The sequence below is a fragment of the Myotis brandtii genome, unplaced genomic scaffold (genome assembly GCF_000412655.1).
Source record: "Myotis brandtii unplaced genomic scaffold, ASM41265v1 scaffold506, whole genome shotgun sequence".
NCBI lineage: Eukaryota > Metazoa > Chordata > Mammalia > Chiroptera > Vespertilionidae > Myotis > Myotis brandtii.
In genome coordinates, this window is record NW_005369287.1 from 2,698,171 (window position 1) to 2,717,439 (window position 19,269).

At 37.8% G+C, this 19,269-nt stretch overlaps 1 protein-coding gene across 23 annotated transcripts in view; it reads left to right on the forward strand.

Moving 5' to 3' along the window:
- Positions 1-17,483, forward strand: part of CLASP2 (cytoplasmic linker associated protein 2) — a 136,086-nt gene extending 118,603 nt beyond the window's left edge. For all 23 annotated transcript variants that reach the window (XM_014548388.1, XM_014548392.1, XM_005877095.2 and 20 more), the window contains 6 exons: positions 1,020-1,248; positions 7,082-7,275; positions 8,153-8,281; positions 11,243-11,449; positions 13,283-13,399; positions 15,766-17,483. In XM_014548388.1, the coding sequence (XP_014403874.1) occupies positions 1,020-1,248; positions 7,082-7,275; positions 8,153-8,281; positions 11,243-11,449; positions 13,283-13,399; positions 15,766-15,852 (963 nt within the window). In that variant the 3' untranslated portion in view covers positions 15,853-17,483. The remainder of the gene's footprint in view (positions 1-1,019; positions 1,249-7,081; positions 7,276-8,152; positions 8,282-11,242; positions 11,450-13,282; positions 13,400-15,765) is intronic.
- Positions 17,484-19,269: the final 1,786 nt, after the last annotated feature.

Genomic DNA, 19,269 nt, shown 5'->3' on the forward strand with positions numbered 1-19,269 from the left:
TTACTGGGGGTCGAGCCTGCAACCCAGGCATGTGCCCTGACTGGGAACCAAACTGTCACATATTATCACTTCTGAGCCTCCGTGTCTTCATTAGGAAGGTAGGGGTATTTCTGTACATCTTAGAAGTTATTGTGAGTATAATAAGTCACATGACTTCATCCAGCCCAGACCTGAGCTCCAAATTCATACCTCAAGTGCCTGTTTGAACTCCTAATCTTTTCTTCTAAAACTGCTCTTTCCTATCTTAGTTGATAGCAACACTACTTGCTCAGCCAACTGACAAGACAGTTGTTCTTGTCTCCTCTCTCTTTCTTGTCCTTCATACTCAGTCTGTCAGGGTATCTGTTCATTGTACTAGTATTAGTATCTTCAGAATATATCTGAAATCCAACCACTTCTCACCACTGCCTTTCTGGTTCCAGCCATCATCATCATTAATTCTCTCACCTGGATTATTAAAATAAGCACCTAACTGGCCTCCTTGATTTTGCCTTTGCCCTCCTAGTCTATTCTTACTCCTCTACTCACCTCGAAGGTCCCTGTCTCAGAGTAAAAGCCAAAGTCTCCACAATGCACTTCTCTCCTTTGTTGCCTCTCTGGCTTCATCTCCTCCTACTTTCCTCCCTGTTGAGTTTTCTTCAACCACACTGGCCTCCTTGCTGTTTCTTTTTATTTTTTATAATTATTTTTGATTGATTTTTTTAGAGAGAGAGAAGAGAAAGGAGAAAGAAACATCCGTTTGTTGTTCCACCTATTTATGCACTCATTGGTTGATTCTTGTATGTGCCCTGACCAGGGATCCAACCTTCAGGTTGTAAATAAACAACAGGTTTCTTTACATCTTTACTATAAGCTTTGACATTTTGAATGTAAGTTTTAACTCATGTTGATTTCCAGTATGTAAATTTTTTTCAGCTGGCTATTGTTACCTTTTTAAAATCACCTTTTAAGCAGTAGGGAAAACTTTTCTTAGAATTTTGAATTGTTAATGTGCTATGCCTTCCCCTTCCCGTTAATAGATGTGTGGTGGTCCTGGGATGCCCGACACGAGAGCAGGAGGTGATGCTACTGACTCGGGCCAAACAGCCCTTGACAATAAAGCCTCATTACTCCATTCCATTCCTGCTCACTCCTCTCCGCGCTCTCGAGATTATAATCCGTACAACTATTCAGACAGCATCAGTCCCTTTAACAAGTCTGCTCTCAAGGAAGCTATGTTTGATGATGATGCCGACCAGTTTCCTGATGGTATGTATGCTCTGTGTCATACTGTTACTGCCTGTGTTTTGGAGGCCTGATCATCAATGAAGCAAAAAATGCTCTTTTTTGTATCCTAAGAAGTAGGGATCTTTGCAATGGTCAGGTTTTCTCCCATCTTCTAGGAGCTCATTTCTTTTCTTTTTTTTTAAAATATATTTTATTGATATTTTACAGAGAGGAAGGGAGAGAGAGGGATAGAGAATTAGAAACATTGATGAGAGAGAAACATCTATCAACTGCCTCCTGCACACCCCCTACTGGGGATGTGCCCGCAACCAAGGTACCGGAATCAAACCTGGGACCCTTCAGTCTGCAGGCCGACGCTCTATCCACTGAGCCAAACCAGTTTGGGCTAGGAGCTCATTTCTAATGGTTTGGTAGATATCTTCCCAAGAATTGGAAACAGTGATCATCCTAAGATCATCCTTGAAATGAAGAAAACCTTAATGGCCTCCCAAAAATAACTGAAACCATGGTAGCTTATAAATTTATCTTTAGACACCATTTCAGTCATTAATTTTTATACCAGAATGACAAAACTCTGAAGGAATACCCATTCTTTTTTTTTGTTGTTGTTGTTAATCCTCGCCCAAGGTTGTTTTCCCATTGATTTTTAGGGAGAGTGGAAGAGAGAGGGAAAGATAAAAAGAAACATCGATGGCGGTTGGTTGCCTCCTGCATAAGCCTCGACCAGGGCCCAGGCTGGGGGGGAGCCTACAACTGAGGTACGTGCCCTTGACTGGAATTGAATCCGGGACCCTTTGGTCAATAGACCGATGCTCTATCCACTAAGCCAAACTGGCTAGGGCGGAATACCCATTCTTAACAATAGCCTATTAAGTGTGAAGCCATAAACATATGCTTTAATAAGATATATCCAAGAAACAAATATGGGAAAAGCTACCATTAAGATTTGGAGTCAGGTTGAGACAACCCCGGTGAGGTTGAAACGGCCCTGTGAGGTTGAGATGGCCCCGGTGGGGTTGAGACTGCCCTGTGAGGTTGAGACGGCCCCGGTGAAGTTGAGACGGCCCCTGTGAGGCTGGGATGGCTCCTGTGAGACTGAGATGGCCCCTGGGAAGCCGAGAAAAATACCACATGATCTCAGTCATTTATGGATAATAAGGACCATTATAGACTGATGAACAAAAATGGATACAGAGGCAGAGCAACATTGAGCAGACTGTCAAACTACAGTGGGAAGCCTGGGGAGGGTTGGGAGAGGGGGGGTTAGGAGATCAACCGAAGGACTTGTATGCATGCATATAAGAATAACCAATGGACACAAGACACTGGGGGGGGGGGGAAGCCGGGGGAATGTCAAGGGGGAGAAAAAAGGAGACATGTGTAATACTCTTTGTAATACTTTAAGAAATAAAACAAAATTAAAAAAAAAAAGATTTGGAGTCAGCTTATAGGTCTATAGGTCTAAGCTGTAATGCTTACAATGGGCTTAAGTCTAAGCTCAACATTACTAAGCTACAAAGCTTGAAAAATTGGTTGACCTCCCTGAGTCTCACTTGTCACTTTTAAAAGAGGATGGAGATGTTGTACCACCTGCCCTTCTGATCACAGTATGCAGTAAGGTTCAGGGAAAAATGTATAAAAACTGATTAAAAAGTACAAAACACTGCAGATATTTTATTTTTAATAATAAAGAATTACATTTTCTCTACCAAATAATATGATCCATTAATTTTTTTATTTTTTTATGAAGACTCAATGTGGGTATCTTCCTTACTCTGCTTAGGAATCTGTATCCCCAGTGCTGGTCATTTGTAATTTTTATAAATGGAAAAATATATTTTATGACATAGAAGAATCATATTTTTACTAACTTCTTAGGTTAAGAGAATTAATATAGCACAAATATCACAAAGTCAAAATTATGTTAATATAGCAAGATCACCCCCTTATTGTCTAATGTTCTCCTTTACCAAGTATTATATATTTTCCATTTGTTAAAGGAAGGCATCTTTGGAAGTTATATAACTGAAACCTAAACAGAGTAGAATGTTTTTGAGCTTGAGAATATAATTTCTTCACTGCATAATACTTCTTGATAGACTGCTGAAACATAGGTAGCCATTTTTGGTTATGTAATCATTCTTTAAAGATAGATGAGCCCTCAGTTAACCACATAGTTGTTGCTCCAAGCTTCATACACCAGTTGTTTTCATTGTCTATTTTTACTTTTAATTTTGAGATGGAGAAGCCTTGTTTGCCATTATTTTACTGTGAACATTGCTGATAGTATCCTTTTTTAAAAATTTTACTGACTTTTGTTGCTGTTTTGATTTTCCTTTCAGCCACCATACCCCACCCCCAATATGCAAAATATCTTCTCTTTTTTATTTTAAAACCTAAAACTTTTGGGAGAAGATAATTATTTTGTTCAAGTCAGAAATTCCATAAAGGAAATTGTTTTAAAATTCTGAGACTAAGTATGTCTCACTCAGATGTCTCTGTACATATTTACAGACAGATACATTAGTGATAAATTTGTCAAAATTAACAAGTCAGAAAAAAGACATCTAGTGTTCATGTCTGATTATGGCCTTTGTAATAGTTTACCAGGGACTATAATATTTCAGAATACTGCCTCTATTTAGGATGTTATTGTATCCAAGGGAGACTCATATCAGAGTTTGCCAAGTTGAAAGAATATTCTATATTTTTTGAGCCCTGCAACAAAAATATTATCAGAATTGTAATTGTGCCAACATTTGTCATGAGGACATGAGGCAAATTAGCCTTAGTGAATTAATTGTATTCCAGGCCCAGGTCCTCACCATGACACTAGGAAGTGATTCTTTTTTTTTTTTTTTTAATATATTTTATTGATTTTTCACAGAGAGGAAGGGAGAAGGATAGAGAGTTAGAAACATCGATGAGAGAGAAACATCGATCAGGTGCCTCCTGCACACTCCCCACTGGGTATGTGCCCGCAACCAAGGTACATGCCCTTGATCGGAATCGAACCTGAGACCCTTGAGTCCACAGGCCGACTCTCTATCCACTGAGCCAAACCGGTCAGGGCTAGGAGGTGATTCTTACTTTCTCATTTTACTGATAAGAAAACTGAGCCTCCATAATGATTAAGAACATGTCCCTATCACACAAAGGGCAAGAGGCAGAGGTTTGGTAAGACTCCAGAGCCTGTGTTTTGTTTTGTTTTCACATGACCACACTGCTCCTCTGTGTCAGGCACAGAGGAAATATAGTTGAGTATACTCTAACTCAGTGGTCGGCAAACTGCGGCTCGCGAGTATGACTCTTCCACAAAAGAGTCATACTTCTGCGCATGGGCCACGAAGTTTCGATCGCACTGTACGTGCGTGCCCACACGTGGTATTTTGTGGAAGAGCCACACTCAAGGGGCCAAAGAGCCGCATGTGGCTCATGAGCCACAGTTTGCCGACCACTGCTCTAACTTAATTAATTCAGTACCTTAGGTTTACTAGTATCTTATTTATATGGTATAAATAGTTCAGTTTTGTAACAAATAATTTATGTGCTTTCTTTGGCAGAAATTATTTTCCTATGTCATCTCTAGACTATTCTATGTCTAGTCATTTCTAATTTATCTCCTAGAGTAATTACAAAGGCTGTATTTATGGAGAAAAGAACTGGGTTCCTTTGAAAGCATTTTCTTTTGAATTCCATTTATTCAGCTGAAATGAAACATGCTTATCAGAATGATCCTCTAACATCGGTGGGAGTCCAATAAACTTTCCAGGAGTGGTTTTTGTGGGGTTTATAGAGATGTATTTATCCTGCTGTAGTAGTTCTTGTTAAACCAACAATATTGTTCTAATGTCGGTCTATACAAATGAAATTATTATAGACAATATCTTCCTCCAAGTTAAGATCTTATCTTTGAGCTCAAATTTCTTCTTTTTCATTGTTTTGCTTTGCATTTTGCATAAGTTCTCCTTGACTTTCCAAAAACCTAATTTGGTTCTCCTTAGTGATCAATCTTTCCAGATTACCTCAAGACTTTAAAATCAGTAATCACATTTTGTGCTCTGTGTGTAAGTTTTTGGGGACAGAGTTTCTTAGTGCTGTAGTTTTAGTTCCATGAAAGCTGTCATAACAAACTTTGTTTTAACAGTCAATGAATGTTGTCATTACCTGTTTCCTATCATCAGTTCGCTTTGCTCTAGTTGAGGTCATATGTTCTAAGAGCTGAACTTGATTTCTTTTCTTCGGGTTTCTGAATCCCCTTACATGGAATATATTTTTCATTTTCCTACTTGTAGTTGTGTGTTCCCTGAGGCCTATATTGTCAGGCCGTTGGTACCTCTAGGTCAGAAGCTAAGCAGCTGGCAGGATGAGACATGGTAGTTTATTTTAAGGACCAATAGGGAACTATCTGGCAAAGTGCAAGCTTAAGGCAGTTGGGGCAAGAGTGCTCTTTCCTCCTGAGCTCTTTTTATGTGGGCAACAGCCCTCTCCCAATGCCAGGTTCACAAGCCTTCTCTGGTCTGTTAGGATCAGCAGAATGGTAGCCCTTTCCCACAAAAGGCCAGCATGCTCATACCAAGTAGGCTAACAGAGAAGACTGCTCCATGCTGTCTTTCTTGGAGACTCAGGAGAGGGAATGGCCCAGGGGGTGCCTTCCAGGCTCAGGCACCATATTCTGTGCTTTATTTGTTTGCTTGTTTCAGAGAAGGAGTTAGTAAGGAAAGGGGTCTATGGCACAAGCTCAAGCCACTGCCTGCCCAAGTCCCTCAAGGCCTGAACTTATGTATTTTATCATCAAAACAATATAGGAAGAACTTTGTTATTTTGTAACGTTCTAATGTGAACTTTTGGACTTAACTGTCTTTCCCACAAAAATTATTCAAAGCATTATCTAATGACTGTTGTAAGACATAAATAATAAGTGTCCTTTAACATTCATAAAATTTATGATTTCATAATTATACTTTAAAAGGCAAAAACAACCCTGGTCGGTGTTGTCCAGTGGTTAGAGCATCGGTCAGCACACCAAAGGGCTTCCAGGTCAAGGGACTAGCCTGGGTTGCAGGTTCAATCCACAGCCCAAGTTGGGGCTCATGTAGGAGGCAACCAGTCAATGTTTCTCTCGTTCTCTCTCTCCCCTTTCCTCCCTCCCTTCACTCTCTCTAAAAATTAATGGAAAAATTCTTGGGTGAGGATTAGCAACAACTAAAAGCAAAAACAAATTAAAACTTAACAATATTGGGCCCAACTCTAGACTCTGACATTTAAAAATATAAAGTATTTATTCTGCCTCTTCTATAAAACTATATTTCAGAGTAATTAGCTCTAGTTGATGAAGTTACTCTCTACAGAAGAATTCAGCTCATTTTTAACTTCTGATAAAATAAATTGATTTAGCAACCATCAGTGGGTGAAACCATTAGTGAAAAGTTTGACAGGGAACTTTACAGTGGTGGGATCAAGTTGCTACCATTTAAATACAGTGATCATTGCCTCTTGAGATGCCACCATATAAATGAATACTTAAGTATGTAAGGGTAAAATAGTTGGTATTTGTGAGAAATGTTTCAGGAAAAAGGGTGCACGAAGATGAAGTAAAAATGGTAAAAATATGATTGTTAAATCTGGGTGATCGGTATATGGAGGTTCATTATACTGTAATCTCTCATGAATTTTTATTTTTAAAAGTTTTAAACTAATATTAGTGTTTTGGAAATGATAAATGGAAAATAAAATTACTTAGTTTCTCTTGTTTTACAGCCAGCATTGTTTCATGTTATGAAGTTGTTATCCCCATACTTGTGAGAATTTATAACCTATAAAGTTACAGAATTAATGCCATGTCCTTTGACAGATCTTTCCCTAGACCATTCTGACCTGGTTGCGGAGTTGTTGAAGGAGCTGTCGAACCATAATGAACGCGTAGAAGAGAGAAAAATTGCCCTCTATGAACTTATGAAACTAACCCAGGAAGAATCTTTTAGTGTTTGGGATGAACACTTCAAAACAATATTACTTTTACTGCTTGAAACCCTTGGGGATAAAGAGGTAAATGGCATAATCCTATATAATAAAAGGCTAATATGCAAATCGACCTAATGGCAGAATGACCAGTTGCTATGATGTGCACTGACCACCAGGGGGCAGACACTCAACACAGGGGCTGCCCACAGTGGTCAGTGTGCTCCCACTGAGCGCTGCTCAGCCAGAAGCCAGGCTCACAGCTGGCAAGCGCAGCGGCAATGGTGGGAGCCTCTCCTGCCTCCGCAGCAGCACTAAGGATGTCTGACTGCGAGAGGACACAGGCCAGGCTGAGGCACCCTCCCCCTCCTCCCAGTGCATGGATTTCATGCACCGGACCTCTAGTATGTAAATAATAGCCTGTTTTTTCTGCCTTGGGTTGCATGTCACTGCCAATTAACCAAGCACTACACAGATTTGGAAATTGGGAAAACGGGTCTCTTCTGCTGCTGCTTTCTGCATGGAGTTTTCACTGTAAAGTGCTTCTTCTTGTAAACCAAGTAGCCCAGCGATTTTGAATAATTGACAATGGCAAAAATGAGAGGTTGCTGACAGGTCTTTACAGGAGAGTACAGGTTACTTGTTTTGCCTACTTAAATTAGTTCAGAAGTAAAAATTCCTTTTTAATTGTATTTAGTTGGTTCTCAATTTTTTTATTTTTTTTATTTTTTTTACTCCCCTCCCCTCTGCTCCCCCTTCGGTTCTCAATTTTTTTACGATGTGTGATATGTTTTCAACTAGAGATGTGAAAACTTAATTATGCAATATTCCACATACTTTATGTAGTTGTCTATGATCCCCCGACCCTCACCTCAGTATTAAGATCCTTATATTTTAGACATGGGAAATGTAAAAGATTATCTACAACCCGAAATATTGAAAACATTAAAATGTTTCTTCTTAGCCTACAATCAGGGCTTTGGCATTAAAGGTTTTAAAAGAAATCCTAAGGCATCAACCAGCAAGATTTAAAAACTATGCAGAACTGACTGTCATGAAAACATTAGAAGCACATAAAGATCCTCATAAGGAGGTAAGTTACCTGACACTTAAATTATTATTATTTTATTCCTAGTACTTCTGATATTACAGCAGTCGCCCCTTTTCCTCAGGAGTTATGTATCAAGACCCCCAGTCGATGACTGAATCTAAAGGTGGTACCGAACCCTATATTTACTATGTTTTTTTCCTACACATAAATGCCCATGATAAAGTTTAACTTATAAATTAGAGTAAGTGGTTAACAGCAATAACTAATAATAAAATAGAACATTTATAGCAATATAATGTAATGAAAGTTATGTGCATGTGGTCTTTCTCACAATATCCTACTAATAGCACTCTACTCACCTTTTCACTAAAAGGAAGCTCTTTACAGCTTCTCTTTGGCACATCTGAACTGCCAGCATCACAACTCTTGCGCTTTGGGCCATTATTAAGTCAAAGAAGGGCGACTTGGAACACAAGCACTGATACTGTGACAATGGATATGATAACTGAGCTCCTACTAAGTGACAAACAGGTGGTAGTGTATATAACGTAGGCTATGCTGGACACAGGGATGATTCACGTCCTGTACAGGACAGAGTGGGATGATGCAAGATTTCATGATGCTACTCAGAAGAGCATGCTGTTTAAAATGTATGCTTTCTTACTGGAACTTTCCATTTAATATTTTTATACTGTGGTTGAGTGCAGATAACTGAGCCCCCAGAAAACTGGGGGACTACTATATTGCATAAAACATAAATGTTGCTTAAAAAGTACCCTTATCCATCATTTCCTTAATGAACACTTACCTTGATTTTCAAGGTAATATCTAATTGAGATACAAGCATATATTTCTTCCTATTAAGTAAATTATTGTGATATCATGGCTAGCTCTAGGAAATAATTTATCTTATTTCATTTTCTCCTTCATGTCACTTTTCGTTTTTTACTTAGAGTTCACCAATGTTATCTTCACATTCCACTTATCAATAAGAATTTAGTTGTTTTTTTTTAAGTAATGAAGATAAGAATCGTTACTATTTTAAAGTGGTAAATTGCCTATATGAGCTGGATATCTGTTAAAAGTTTATTAAATAGCTCAGCTGGTGTGGCTCAGCAGTTGAGCATCAACCCATGAGCCAGGAGGTTATAGATTGATTCCCAGTTAGGGCACATGCCCAGATTGCGGGCTCGATTCCCAGTAGGGGGCGTGCAGGAGGCAGTCGATCAATGATTCTCTCTCATCATTGATGTTTCTGTCTCTTCCTCTCCCTTCCTCTCTGTGAAATCAATAAAAATATTTTTTTAAGTTTATTAAATAAAATAATGAGGACATCTTGCCTGGAAGAGTCTAATATTGCCACGACCACCAGTGACGTTGATAAGACAATCATGAGGATTTTTATAAAATCTCAGAAATAATTAGAAAAGGAAATTTCAAATAGGAACTGCAGTTCTAAGAGAAAGCACCAGAGTAATAGCATTAGGTGTCTGGTAAAACAGACATGAGCAAAAGTCAAAAAGGAAAGTTAAAATAGCAGTGAGACAAAATAGATCAATACTTAATGTAAAAGCTAAAATTTTAAAAATCTCATAAGAAAACAAGTGTAAATCTTCGTTACCTTGGATTAGGCAGTAGTTAGATAGAATGCCAGAAGTAGAAGTAACCTACAACAACTACTAGAAAGAAGATAAATGGACTTCATCAAAATTAAAAACTTTTGTGCTTCAAAAGACGTTATAAAGAAAGTGAAAAGGCAATCCACAGAATAGGAGAAAAATTTTATAAATGATGTGTCTGATAAGGGACTAACAGCCAGAATCTATAAAGAACTTTTACAAACCAACAACAAAGAGACAACCCAATTAAATGGGCGAAAGATCTGATTGACTTTTCTGCAAATAAGTTACACAAATGGCCAATAAGCACACAAAAAGATGCTCAGCATCATTAGTCTTAGGAAAATGCAAGTAAAACCCACAGTGAGATGCCACTTAACACACACCAGGGAAAAGGCACTAAGCAGTGCTGGTGAGGATACAAAGAAACTGAAAGCCGCTGTAACCCCCTTTTCAAAAGATCTGACTGTGAACCTTAGAGGAGAGTGAATCATAACTTTTAAATCTGCCTGGATTTTTATTCACATTTTTTTATTCAGCTGTTGTTTAACATCTTGCTGAATGGCTAAAAAAACTAATAGTTTAGTTACCAACCTTCTGATCCAAATAATGCCTGAAATATCCCTATTTTTTACAAAAGATAAAGTTGACATTCTTAAGGTGCTATAGCTGAAATTAGCCCTGGGTCTTCTGACTTCCAGTGTATTTTTCCCTGTGCCCTTCTGAGCACCTCTCACAGATTGAGGTCATAAGGAAGACACTACCAAAGTAGCATGAAAAGCAATAATTTTTACATGTTTTCAAGACCATCACTAGACATTACAGATTCTAGTAAGATTGACAACTGTTTCTTCTCTTTATTGAAAAAGCAGTATCATACCTTCCCCATGCCCAATACAGAAGGAAAGAAAATCATTATGAACAGAAGGAGGAATAGCATGTTACTTGATAACGTATTGAATGTTTTTTGTTGTAATTATGTGGTAAAAGGGGACATAGCACTCCTGGAGTTGAGGACACTAATAATGAGCAGCATCTCAGTGTGGCTGATGCAGACTCCACCTTGTAGTCTAGGTAAATAGAGCCTTCACTTCCCTGCACAACTAGACCACAATATGATTTTAAAATCGCTTTAGCCAACATTAAAAGAACACAAAAGAAGGAAAAATGGTTTAATAAAGACCGATGAACTCATTTCCTAACTTCAACAGTTACATTTTGCCAACCCTGTTTTAGCAATACTCTTACTTTTTATTTGTTGAATATTTTCAAAGCAAATTCCAGTTGTTATGTCCTATTACCTATATCATGAAGTTTGTACTTCCAGGACACAGTATAGAAAATATATTTTTATTACTTCCCTACTCAATTTCCTTTGTTTTAGGTGGTGAGATCAGCTGAGGAAGCTGCATCCGTGTTGGCCACTTCAATCAGTCCAGAGCAGTGCATCAAAGTGCTTTGTCCTATCATCCAAACTGCAGATTACCCCATTAATCTTGCTGCAATCAAAATGCAAACAAAAGTGATAGAGAGAGTATCCAAGGAAACTCTTAATCTGCTTTTACCAGAAATTATGCCAGGCCTAATACAGGTAAGCAGCTAAGCTTGGAGGAATAAGCTACGATAGATTTGGGATTCTGTTATTATAGGCACTTTTCCAGGCAACACTAATGGCATGACCACACTTGCCTATTTGCTCTGAACATCCAAGACTGTAGGCAGGTGTGGTGTGTGTGCACGTGTGTGTGTTAAAATATACATAATATAAAATTTACCATTTAGTCATTCTTAAGTGTGCAATTTCGTGGCATTAAATACATTCACAAGATTACACAACCATCACCACTATTCATTTTCAGAACTTTTTAATCATCCCAAATGGAAACTCTGTACCCATTAATCAATGATTCCCCATTCTTTCTCCACTCAGTCCCAGGTAACCTCTATTCTACTTTCTATGTTCCTCATATAGTGTTTGTCCTTTTGTGGCTGGCTCATTTTATTTAGCATAATGTTTTTAGGGTTCATATATGTTGTAGCATGTATTCCAATTTCATTCTTTTTTTGACTGAATAATATTCCATTTATGTTTATACCACAATTTGTTGGAGGGTTTTGTGTTGGTGGGGGGGGTGGTGGTTGTTAATCCTCACCTGAGGATATTTTTCCATTGATTTTTAAAGAGAGTGGAAGAGAAAGGGAGAGACAGAGAGAGAAACATCAATGTGAGAGAGGCATATCAATTGGTTACCTCTGTGTGTGCCCTGACCAGGGATCAAGCCTGCAACTGAGGTACATGCCCTTGACCAGAATTGAACCCGGGACCCTTCAGTCCATGGGCCGACACTCTATCCACTAAACCATGCTGGCTCGGGCTATACCACAGTTTGTTTACCCATTAATGTGTTGTTGGAAATGTGGGTGTTTCCCTTTAAGCCATGCTGGCTCGGGCTATACCACCATTAATGTGTTGTTGGAAATGTGGGTGTTTCCCTTTTTTAATTAACTTAAATATATATTACAGCAAAATTTCTTGTACTTATATGTATATATCTAGAAATAGAATTCCTAGGTATTACCAGATTCCTCTCCAAAGTGGTCGTAGTAATTTACAGTCATAGATGTAATACAGTTTTTTTTCTATGCACACAAACCCATTCATAAAAACATTATGACAGATATGGAATTTATAACATGCTTTGCTTAACTTCATAGATTATGAGATTTCTGCCATCCAATAAATAATATTCTATTATGTGATTTGAATTCAGTAGTGTGTACCACTATATTAAGACCCCCTCCTGAAGAGAATTAATCATTTATTTCTTGGTGCATTATCTATGTGACTTTATTCTAAGCCCTAAAATTTTTAATTGTGAGATCCTTGAAGATCAGATCCAAATATCTTTCTTCTTGGTCTATGCTTTGATACTAAGAATAGAATATATATAACATGTATATGTCATATATATAATGAATCCTGAATAAATGTTTGGATGAATAGTTGGAGCAGTGGTAGGGATGGGACAGATATTAAGCTTAACTCAGCCTGGATTATAGGAGTACCCTGACTGCCAGGCCAAGGAGATTTTATTTGCTAGTGAGGAGCTGTTGAGTTCCATAAAACTGAATGCATTAGGGAGGTTAATCTGGAGACTTTTTGCAGGGTGGATTGGCAAAGAGACAGCCTCAGAGTCAGAGAATTGCAGCTTTCCAGGCTAAATAAAGGACCTGATAAGGAAGGCTAACAGTGGAGGTGCCACAGGGGAGATGGAAGGAGAGAGGGAATGTCTGCCTGAAAAGGTTGAAAAGTTCATCGGTCACTAAAGCTTGAGATCTCATCTTTGAGTTGCGTCTTCTGTCTCTGTTGGATGGTGCTTTTCTCAGATCCCCCAGGAGTGCTAACACGGACTTTTCTCCCTAGGGTTATGACAATTCAGAGAGCAGTGTTCGGAAAGCTTGTGTCTTCTGCCTGGTGGCTGTTCATGCGGTAATTGGGGATGAACTAAAACCACATCTCAGTCAGCTTACTGGCAGTAAAGTAAGTAGAGCTGCTTTGTTCTAAGGATGCTGACCATGGTACCTTCTTCAAAATTTATTTGTATGTGTGTGTTAATACAAAATTTATTTTTGTATTCAGCTTTTAGTAAGTCATGCTTTGAGCATTCAACTTATTCCTCCTACCTTTTGCATTTTAGCTGTTTCTACTTTCATATTTGCCACTCAGGGGAAGTCAGCAGTTTGGTAGGGTGACTGGTAGATTGCTATGAAAGAAATGCCTACCAGATTCTGGTTATTTAAAATAGCCAGCTTCTTTGTCACTCCCACAACCAAATCCTTACCCTCAAAGACTGTTTAGTTAAAAATAGGCAGGGTTATACATTCATGGATTATTTTATATCTCCTAAAATACAGACCACTTGAACATATTTAAATTTCCCCCTATGAACTATGGTAAATATTTGTTCTTGTTCCATTCTTATTTTCATCCGGATAAGTGTACAACTTTGATTGGTATGTTGAAAAAATAAGTCCTGCTTTTCTCGTTTCTTTGATACTACCAAAATTTTGAAATTTGTTGTAGAGGGTGAGGATAGATTATGATTGTTGAACTGTGGCTTATAAACAAGTTAATAGGAGACACTTCAGTTAAAGTTTCCCCAAATCTGAATGATTGTCATTACTATGATCATATTTATTTTTAAAATAGCAAAAGGGCAGAAAAATACACATAAAGGAAAATGAGCTCAGGTATAAACCTTTCATAAGTTATACATAGATTAAGGCAGTGGTTTTTAAACCTTTCTGGGGTTAATCTCATCTCAAGGAAAATAAATACATACAGAAAATTTTATACCTAGTTTCAGAGGATGCAATGAGTCCCTGAATCCCATGGACACTGGGTTAAAAACCTTTGAATTAAAGAGTTAATATTAAAAAAGAAAACTTTCAGTAATAAAGTGGTTTTCAAAAAAAATGGATCCCAACTTTTGTTATGAGCTTAAATTAGGTCCTGATAATTCAGAGTTGTCTATAGAAGGATTAAAATTAAGCACCTTATCGGGATATTAGGCAGCCAGTAATAATGTTGCATACGAAGACAATAGGTAGGTGGGGGAGAAATATTTGGAAATGACATTCGATGAAAAAAAATGTATATGCTCTGATTACAAACTTTAGAAAAATATGGTCTCATACCGTAAAGACTGCAAAATGAGAAATCAAAAAACATTTTTAATTGAATTTATTGGGGTGACATTGGCCAATAAAATCATACAGGTTTCAGGCATACAACCCCCACAACACATTATTCATACATTGCACTGTGTGCTCACCACCCCACCTCAAAAACATTTTTATTAGGAGGACAGTGGCATAATTGTCTAAGATCTTGGGTCCTGGAACCCAAGTGCCTAATTTTATATCCTGGCCCACTTCTTTCTTAGCTCTGAGACCTTAGGCAGTGAGTGACTCACACATTCTGTTTTGAAGATAAAAAGTGATAATATAAGGCGGTTAGTATATTGTATAGGAAATAATACTTAAATGTTTGTCATTGTTTTAATGGTAACTTCTTTTTGAAAATTTACTTGAAGTTTTATGTTACCACTACAATAATTTATATATATTTCAGAGATGAAAGGAGAGGGAGAGATAGAAACATCAGTGATTAGAGAGAATCATTGATCAACTGCCTCCTGCACGCCCCACACTGGGGATCTAGCCCGAAACCCGGGCATGTACCCTGACCAGGAATCTAACCTGGGACCCTTCAGTCCACAGGCCGACACCCTATCCACTGAGCCAGACCAGCTAGGGCTACAATAGTTTTTGAAAGGACATGCTAGATTTCTCAATCATGAACAAATTAGAAAAAAATTTTATAATTTCTAATTGTCAACAATAACTGGGCATTGTAATAATCCCTCTATTCAAAATTTATCTTTTAAAGCTCATATAGCTATACTAATAAAAGCATAATATGCTAATTAGACTGGACAGCCAAAATACCACGTGTGGGCGCACATGTACAGTGCGATTGAAACTTTGTGGCCCATGCGCAGAAGTCAGTATTTTGTGGAAGAGCCACACTCAAGGGGCCAAAGAGCCGCATGTGGCTTGCGAGCTGCAGTTTGCCGACCACTGAGGTAGGCAGGCGAGCAGTTAGGGGTTATCAGGCAGGCAGACAGAGTGGTTAGGGGCGATCAGGCAAGCAAGCAGTTAGGAGCCAGCAGTCCCGAATTACAAGAGAGTGCAAGCCAGGCTGAGGGACACACACACACACACACACACACCGTGCACAAATTTTGTGCACCGGGCCTCTAGTATGTATATAATTTTTTAATGAACATTATACTATAAATTAGGGCAGCTTGCTCAAATGACATGTTTGCTTTCAATCTGCAGATGAAGCTACTGAATCTTTACATCAAACGTGCACAAACGGGCTCTGGAGGAGCTGATCCCACTACTGATGTCCCTGGGCAAAGTTAGTGAAGCCAGTGGAAGTGAACCAGGTCTCTCCAGGGAAGGACACCGGCCACCCCCATCAATGAAAGGAAATTTTCAAATGCATCTTTTGGAGCTTACCATTGTTTCCTAGTTTTAGTTTTCTGTTTTGTTTTGTATTTTCTGTAATAGAGGACTATCCTCAGTCTGCATGTAACTTTTATGATAGTTATCCCAAATCCAAGAAGAAGCAGTATTAACAACAGTTGATCAATATAAAGTAATTTTAAATCTAACTCATCATTTCACTGTTTGTACTTCTTTGTCTTCCCCATTAACCTTTGCCAGTGTTATGGTTGTATAAATTTTTTTTAATGCTGGTTAAACAGGAATGCTTAAAGCTTTAAAAGTTGGACAGTCTAAAACATTTTTTGCCTTTATTCAAATGCAGGATAATATTTTTTAATTGCTACCTTGAGTTTTGTTTCCTATCATGTCCTATGCTAGTAATATTGAAATGACGTGAAACACAGCAGGACTAATTTGAGCTACAGCTGGACTCTGTTGGTGTGATTGTGATACATGTCATTAGCTATAACTTCTTTGGGGTGGTCTGTAGTTTAAAACTAAGACCTCAAAGAGAAATGTTACAGAATCAGCCAGTTTTGTAAAACTGATATTGTTTGTTGGTTACTGATCTTGCCATCTTTATTTAAAACCATGTCCCCTCTATGATCCCTTAAGAAAGCTGCACCAAATCATCTGCCTGTTTTTTTTCTTAATACTTATTAAAATGGAAGGTTTCATTGCAGGGTTTTTGGTTTGTTTATCTTTATTGTGAATGATGCTTTTTTATATTTATTAATATCAAATTCACTTACAAATAAACTTGATAATGGAAACAGACAAAAATAATCAAGTGCATGTGTGTCCTTGACAGTCTTCTGTTTCTCATTTAATAAACAAACTAATTATTGAGACATGGGAGTCGACCAGCACCTTTTGTTTAAATGGTGGAACCTGGTTTCCTTTTACCATGAAATTGTCTTACTTGAAAACGTTGATCCTGATGAGAGAGAAGATGGTGCCAAGGCTATTACCTTGTATAATGGGCTCAAATTCTCTACCTCTTCAGGGCTAATACTTTTAATTGAGCTGCTGCCTATAGTGTCTTTTGGAAAACTAAAGGGTGATTTTTCTGTTACGTTTTTAAGTCACCTTTGGCTACATCTATTCTTTTCATGTGCAGCCAATTTGCAAAAATGACCAGTGTTGGCGAAAGGCAAAGTAGATCATTTGGAACCAGAATACTAATGATTGCTCATCTTGACTTTTTTTTAATCCTAACAAAGTGAATTTGACTGGAAAGGCAAATAGCTATTAGGGAAGCAATTTGCTGTTGTTACAGAGTTATCTGAACTTTCTTTGTTTAATTGAACAAAATGTAGAAATGTATGTAAAGAATTTAAGAGTACTGAATGGATGATTTGTCATCGGCTTTTACCTTTGTTTCTGTTCTTGCAGCAGGAAGTTTCTCTATATCTCCTCCCCTTTCCCTGTAACAATTTTGTTTTCTACTGTTAATTACATTGTGTATTTATAGTTCTATGCTTACTGTTGTGCATATACTGGCAATAAAACTGTACATAACATTACTTGAAAAAATTAACAATATATATCAGTTGTTTTTCTGTCTCACTGTGTGACAAGCCACTTATCTCATAACTAGGTTTTTTAAAAGCTCATGTATCAATAAATTTTCTAAGTGCATCTGAGCAGAAAAGATTTATCAGGAGTAGCAGCCACAATTAAGTATATGTAGCTATGTATGCATGTATATATTATAGCTCTAAGATGAAAAGGCATTTTAAACATTGAATGCTTCTTAGTAATGTTTTATGTTCCATACCTTTGATATGTTTTATATAATCATTTTTTTAATATATTTTTATTGATTTCAGAGAGAAAGGGAGAGAGATAGAGAGGTAGAAACAATCAATGATGAGAAAGAGTCATTGATTGGCTGCCTCCTGCATGCCCCCCACAGGGGATCAAGCCCACAACCTAGTCATGTGCCCTTGACTGGAATTGAACCTGGGACCCTTCAGTCCACAGTCCGACACTCTATCCACTGAGCCAAACCAGCTAGGGCCATTTTTAATCTAAATAGTGGTTTGATTTTGACCTGTTCTTTACGGTCTTGCTTTAACTATTGTTGACAATTAAATAGAGTGACTTAAGCTGAATAATAACTCTACTTAGAAACGTAGACCAAGCAGCAGGCATCTAAAGGCAGGCAACTCAGAAAGGAGTGAATGGAGTAATAGAAAAGCAAAACAAAATTGACCAATAATTTCCTAGCGCAAAAAAAAAATAATCTGAGGAAATTCTTCATGTAGCCAAGGTAGCCCCATAATGTGGCTTGGCCAAAAGGAAGAACTGAAAAGGAAAAATACCCCACATTCAAGACAGGCAACACCATATTACTGAATATTTCTGGAACATCGTCCATATTCATTTTAGGGAAGTGGCCCTAGGACAAGCATGTCAAACTCAAAGGCTAACACAGGCCAAATAAACAAGGTTTAAGTTTATGTGGGCCGCAAAAAAACAAAAGCTTCAATTTTCATAGAAACGTAGGTTTATTTCGATAGAGACATGCTGAATACAAAGGGCTGAAATAAATGAGTAATCGTTAACATAATAGAACATTTTAATAAAAATATTTTTTCTTGAACATTGACCGGACACTGCATAACTGCACAAATTAATAAGCATAACACAAATAAACCTATTTTTCTTGTTCTCCAAAAGCAAAGTATTTCCTGTTGAACACACCAAACAAGTCATTCCAAGACTAATGACGTGGCAATCAGCTGCTAAAATATTCGCTGCTAGTATTAGTGGAGAGAAATGGTGGACCTGCGCGGAAGAAGCAGAAGGAAAATGAATGCAACACGATTATAGTGATCAGTCATTAGCGAACGTTGTAGTTTCTTATTAATAATTATGTATAACAGTATTGTAAAAATTAAGTTAACGAAATTTTTATTAAAACGTTTCTTACATACCATTATATTGGCTGGGCCGCAAAAATATTCGTTGTGGGCCGCATGCAGCCCGTGGGCCGCGAGTTTGACATGCTTGCCCTAGGACATTATGACCCAGGTTTAAATGGCCAAATTATTAAAAGGCTACAATGTGACTAAAAATTGTGCATTATCTTGCCAACCTTGTTTAAAATTCTTCAAGGATATCCCCCTTCAGGAATGTTTGAAGTTTTGTTTTTTGGGGTGTTTTTTTTTTTTTTTCTGAAATGATTCCCTTGCTACCAAACATGAGCTAAGATTTTGACAAGTGCTCCTAATCTAACTTGTCTGCAATGTTTCATACCAGTGCCCAGCCACACAGTCTGGGACACTTAAGTACTGAGATTCCGTTAAGTCTCTTTCCAAAAATGTA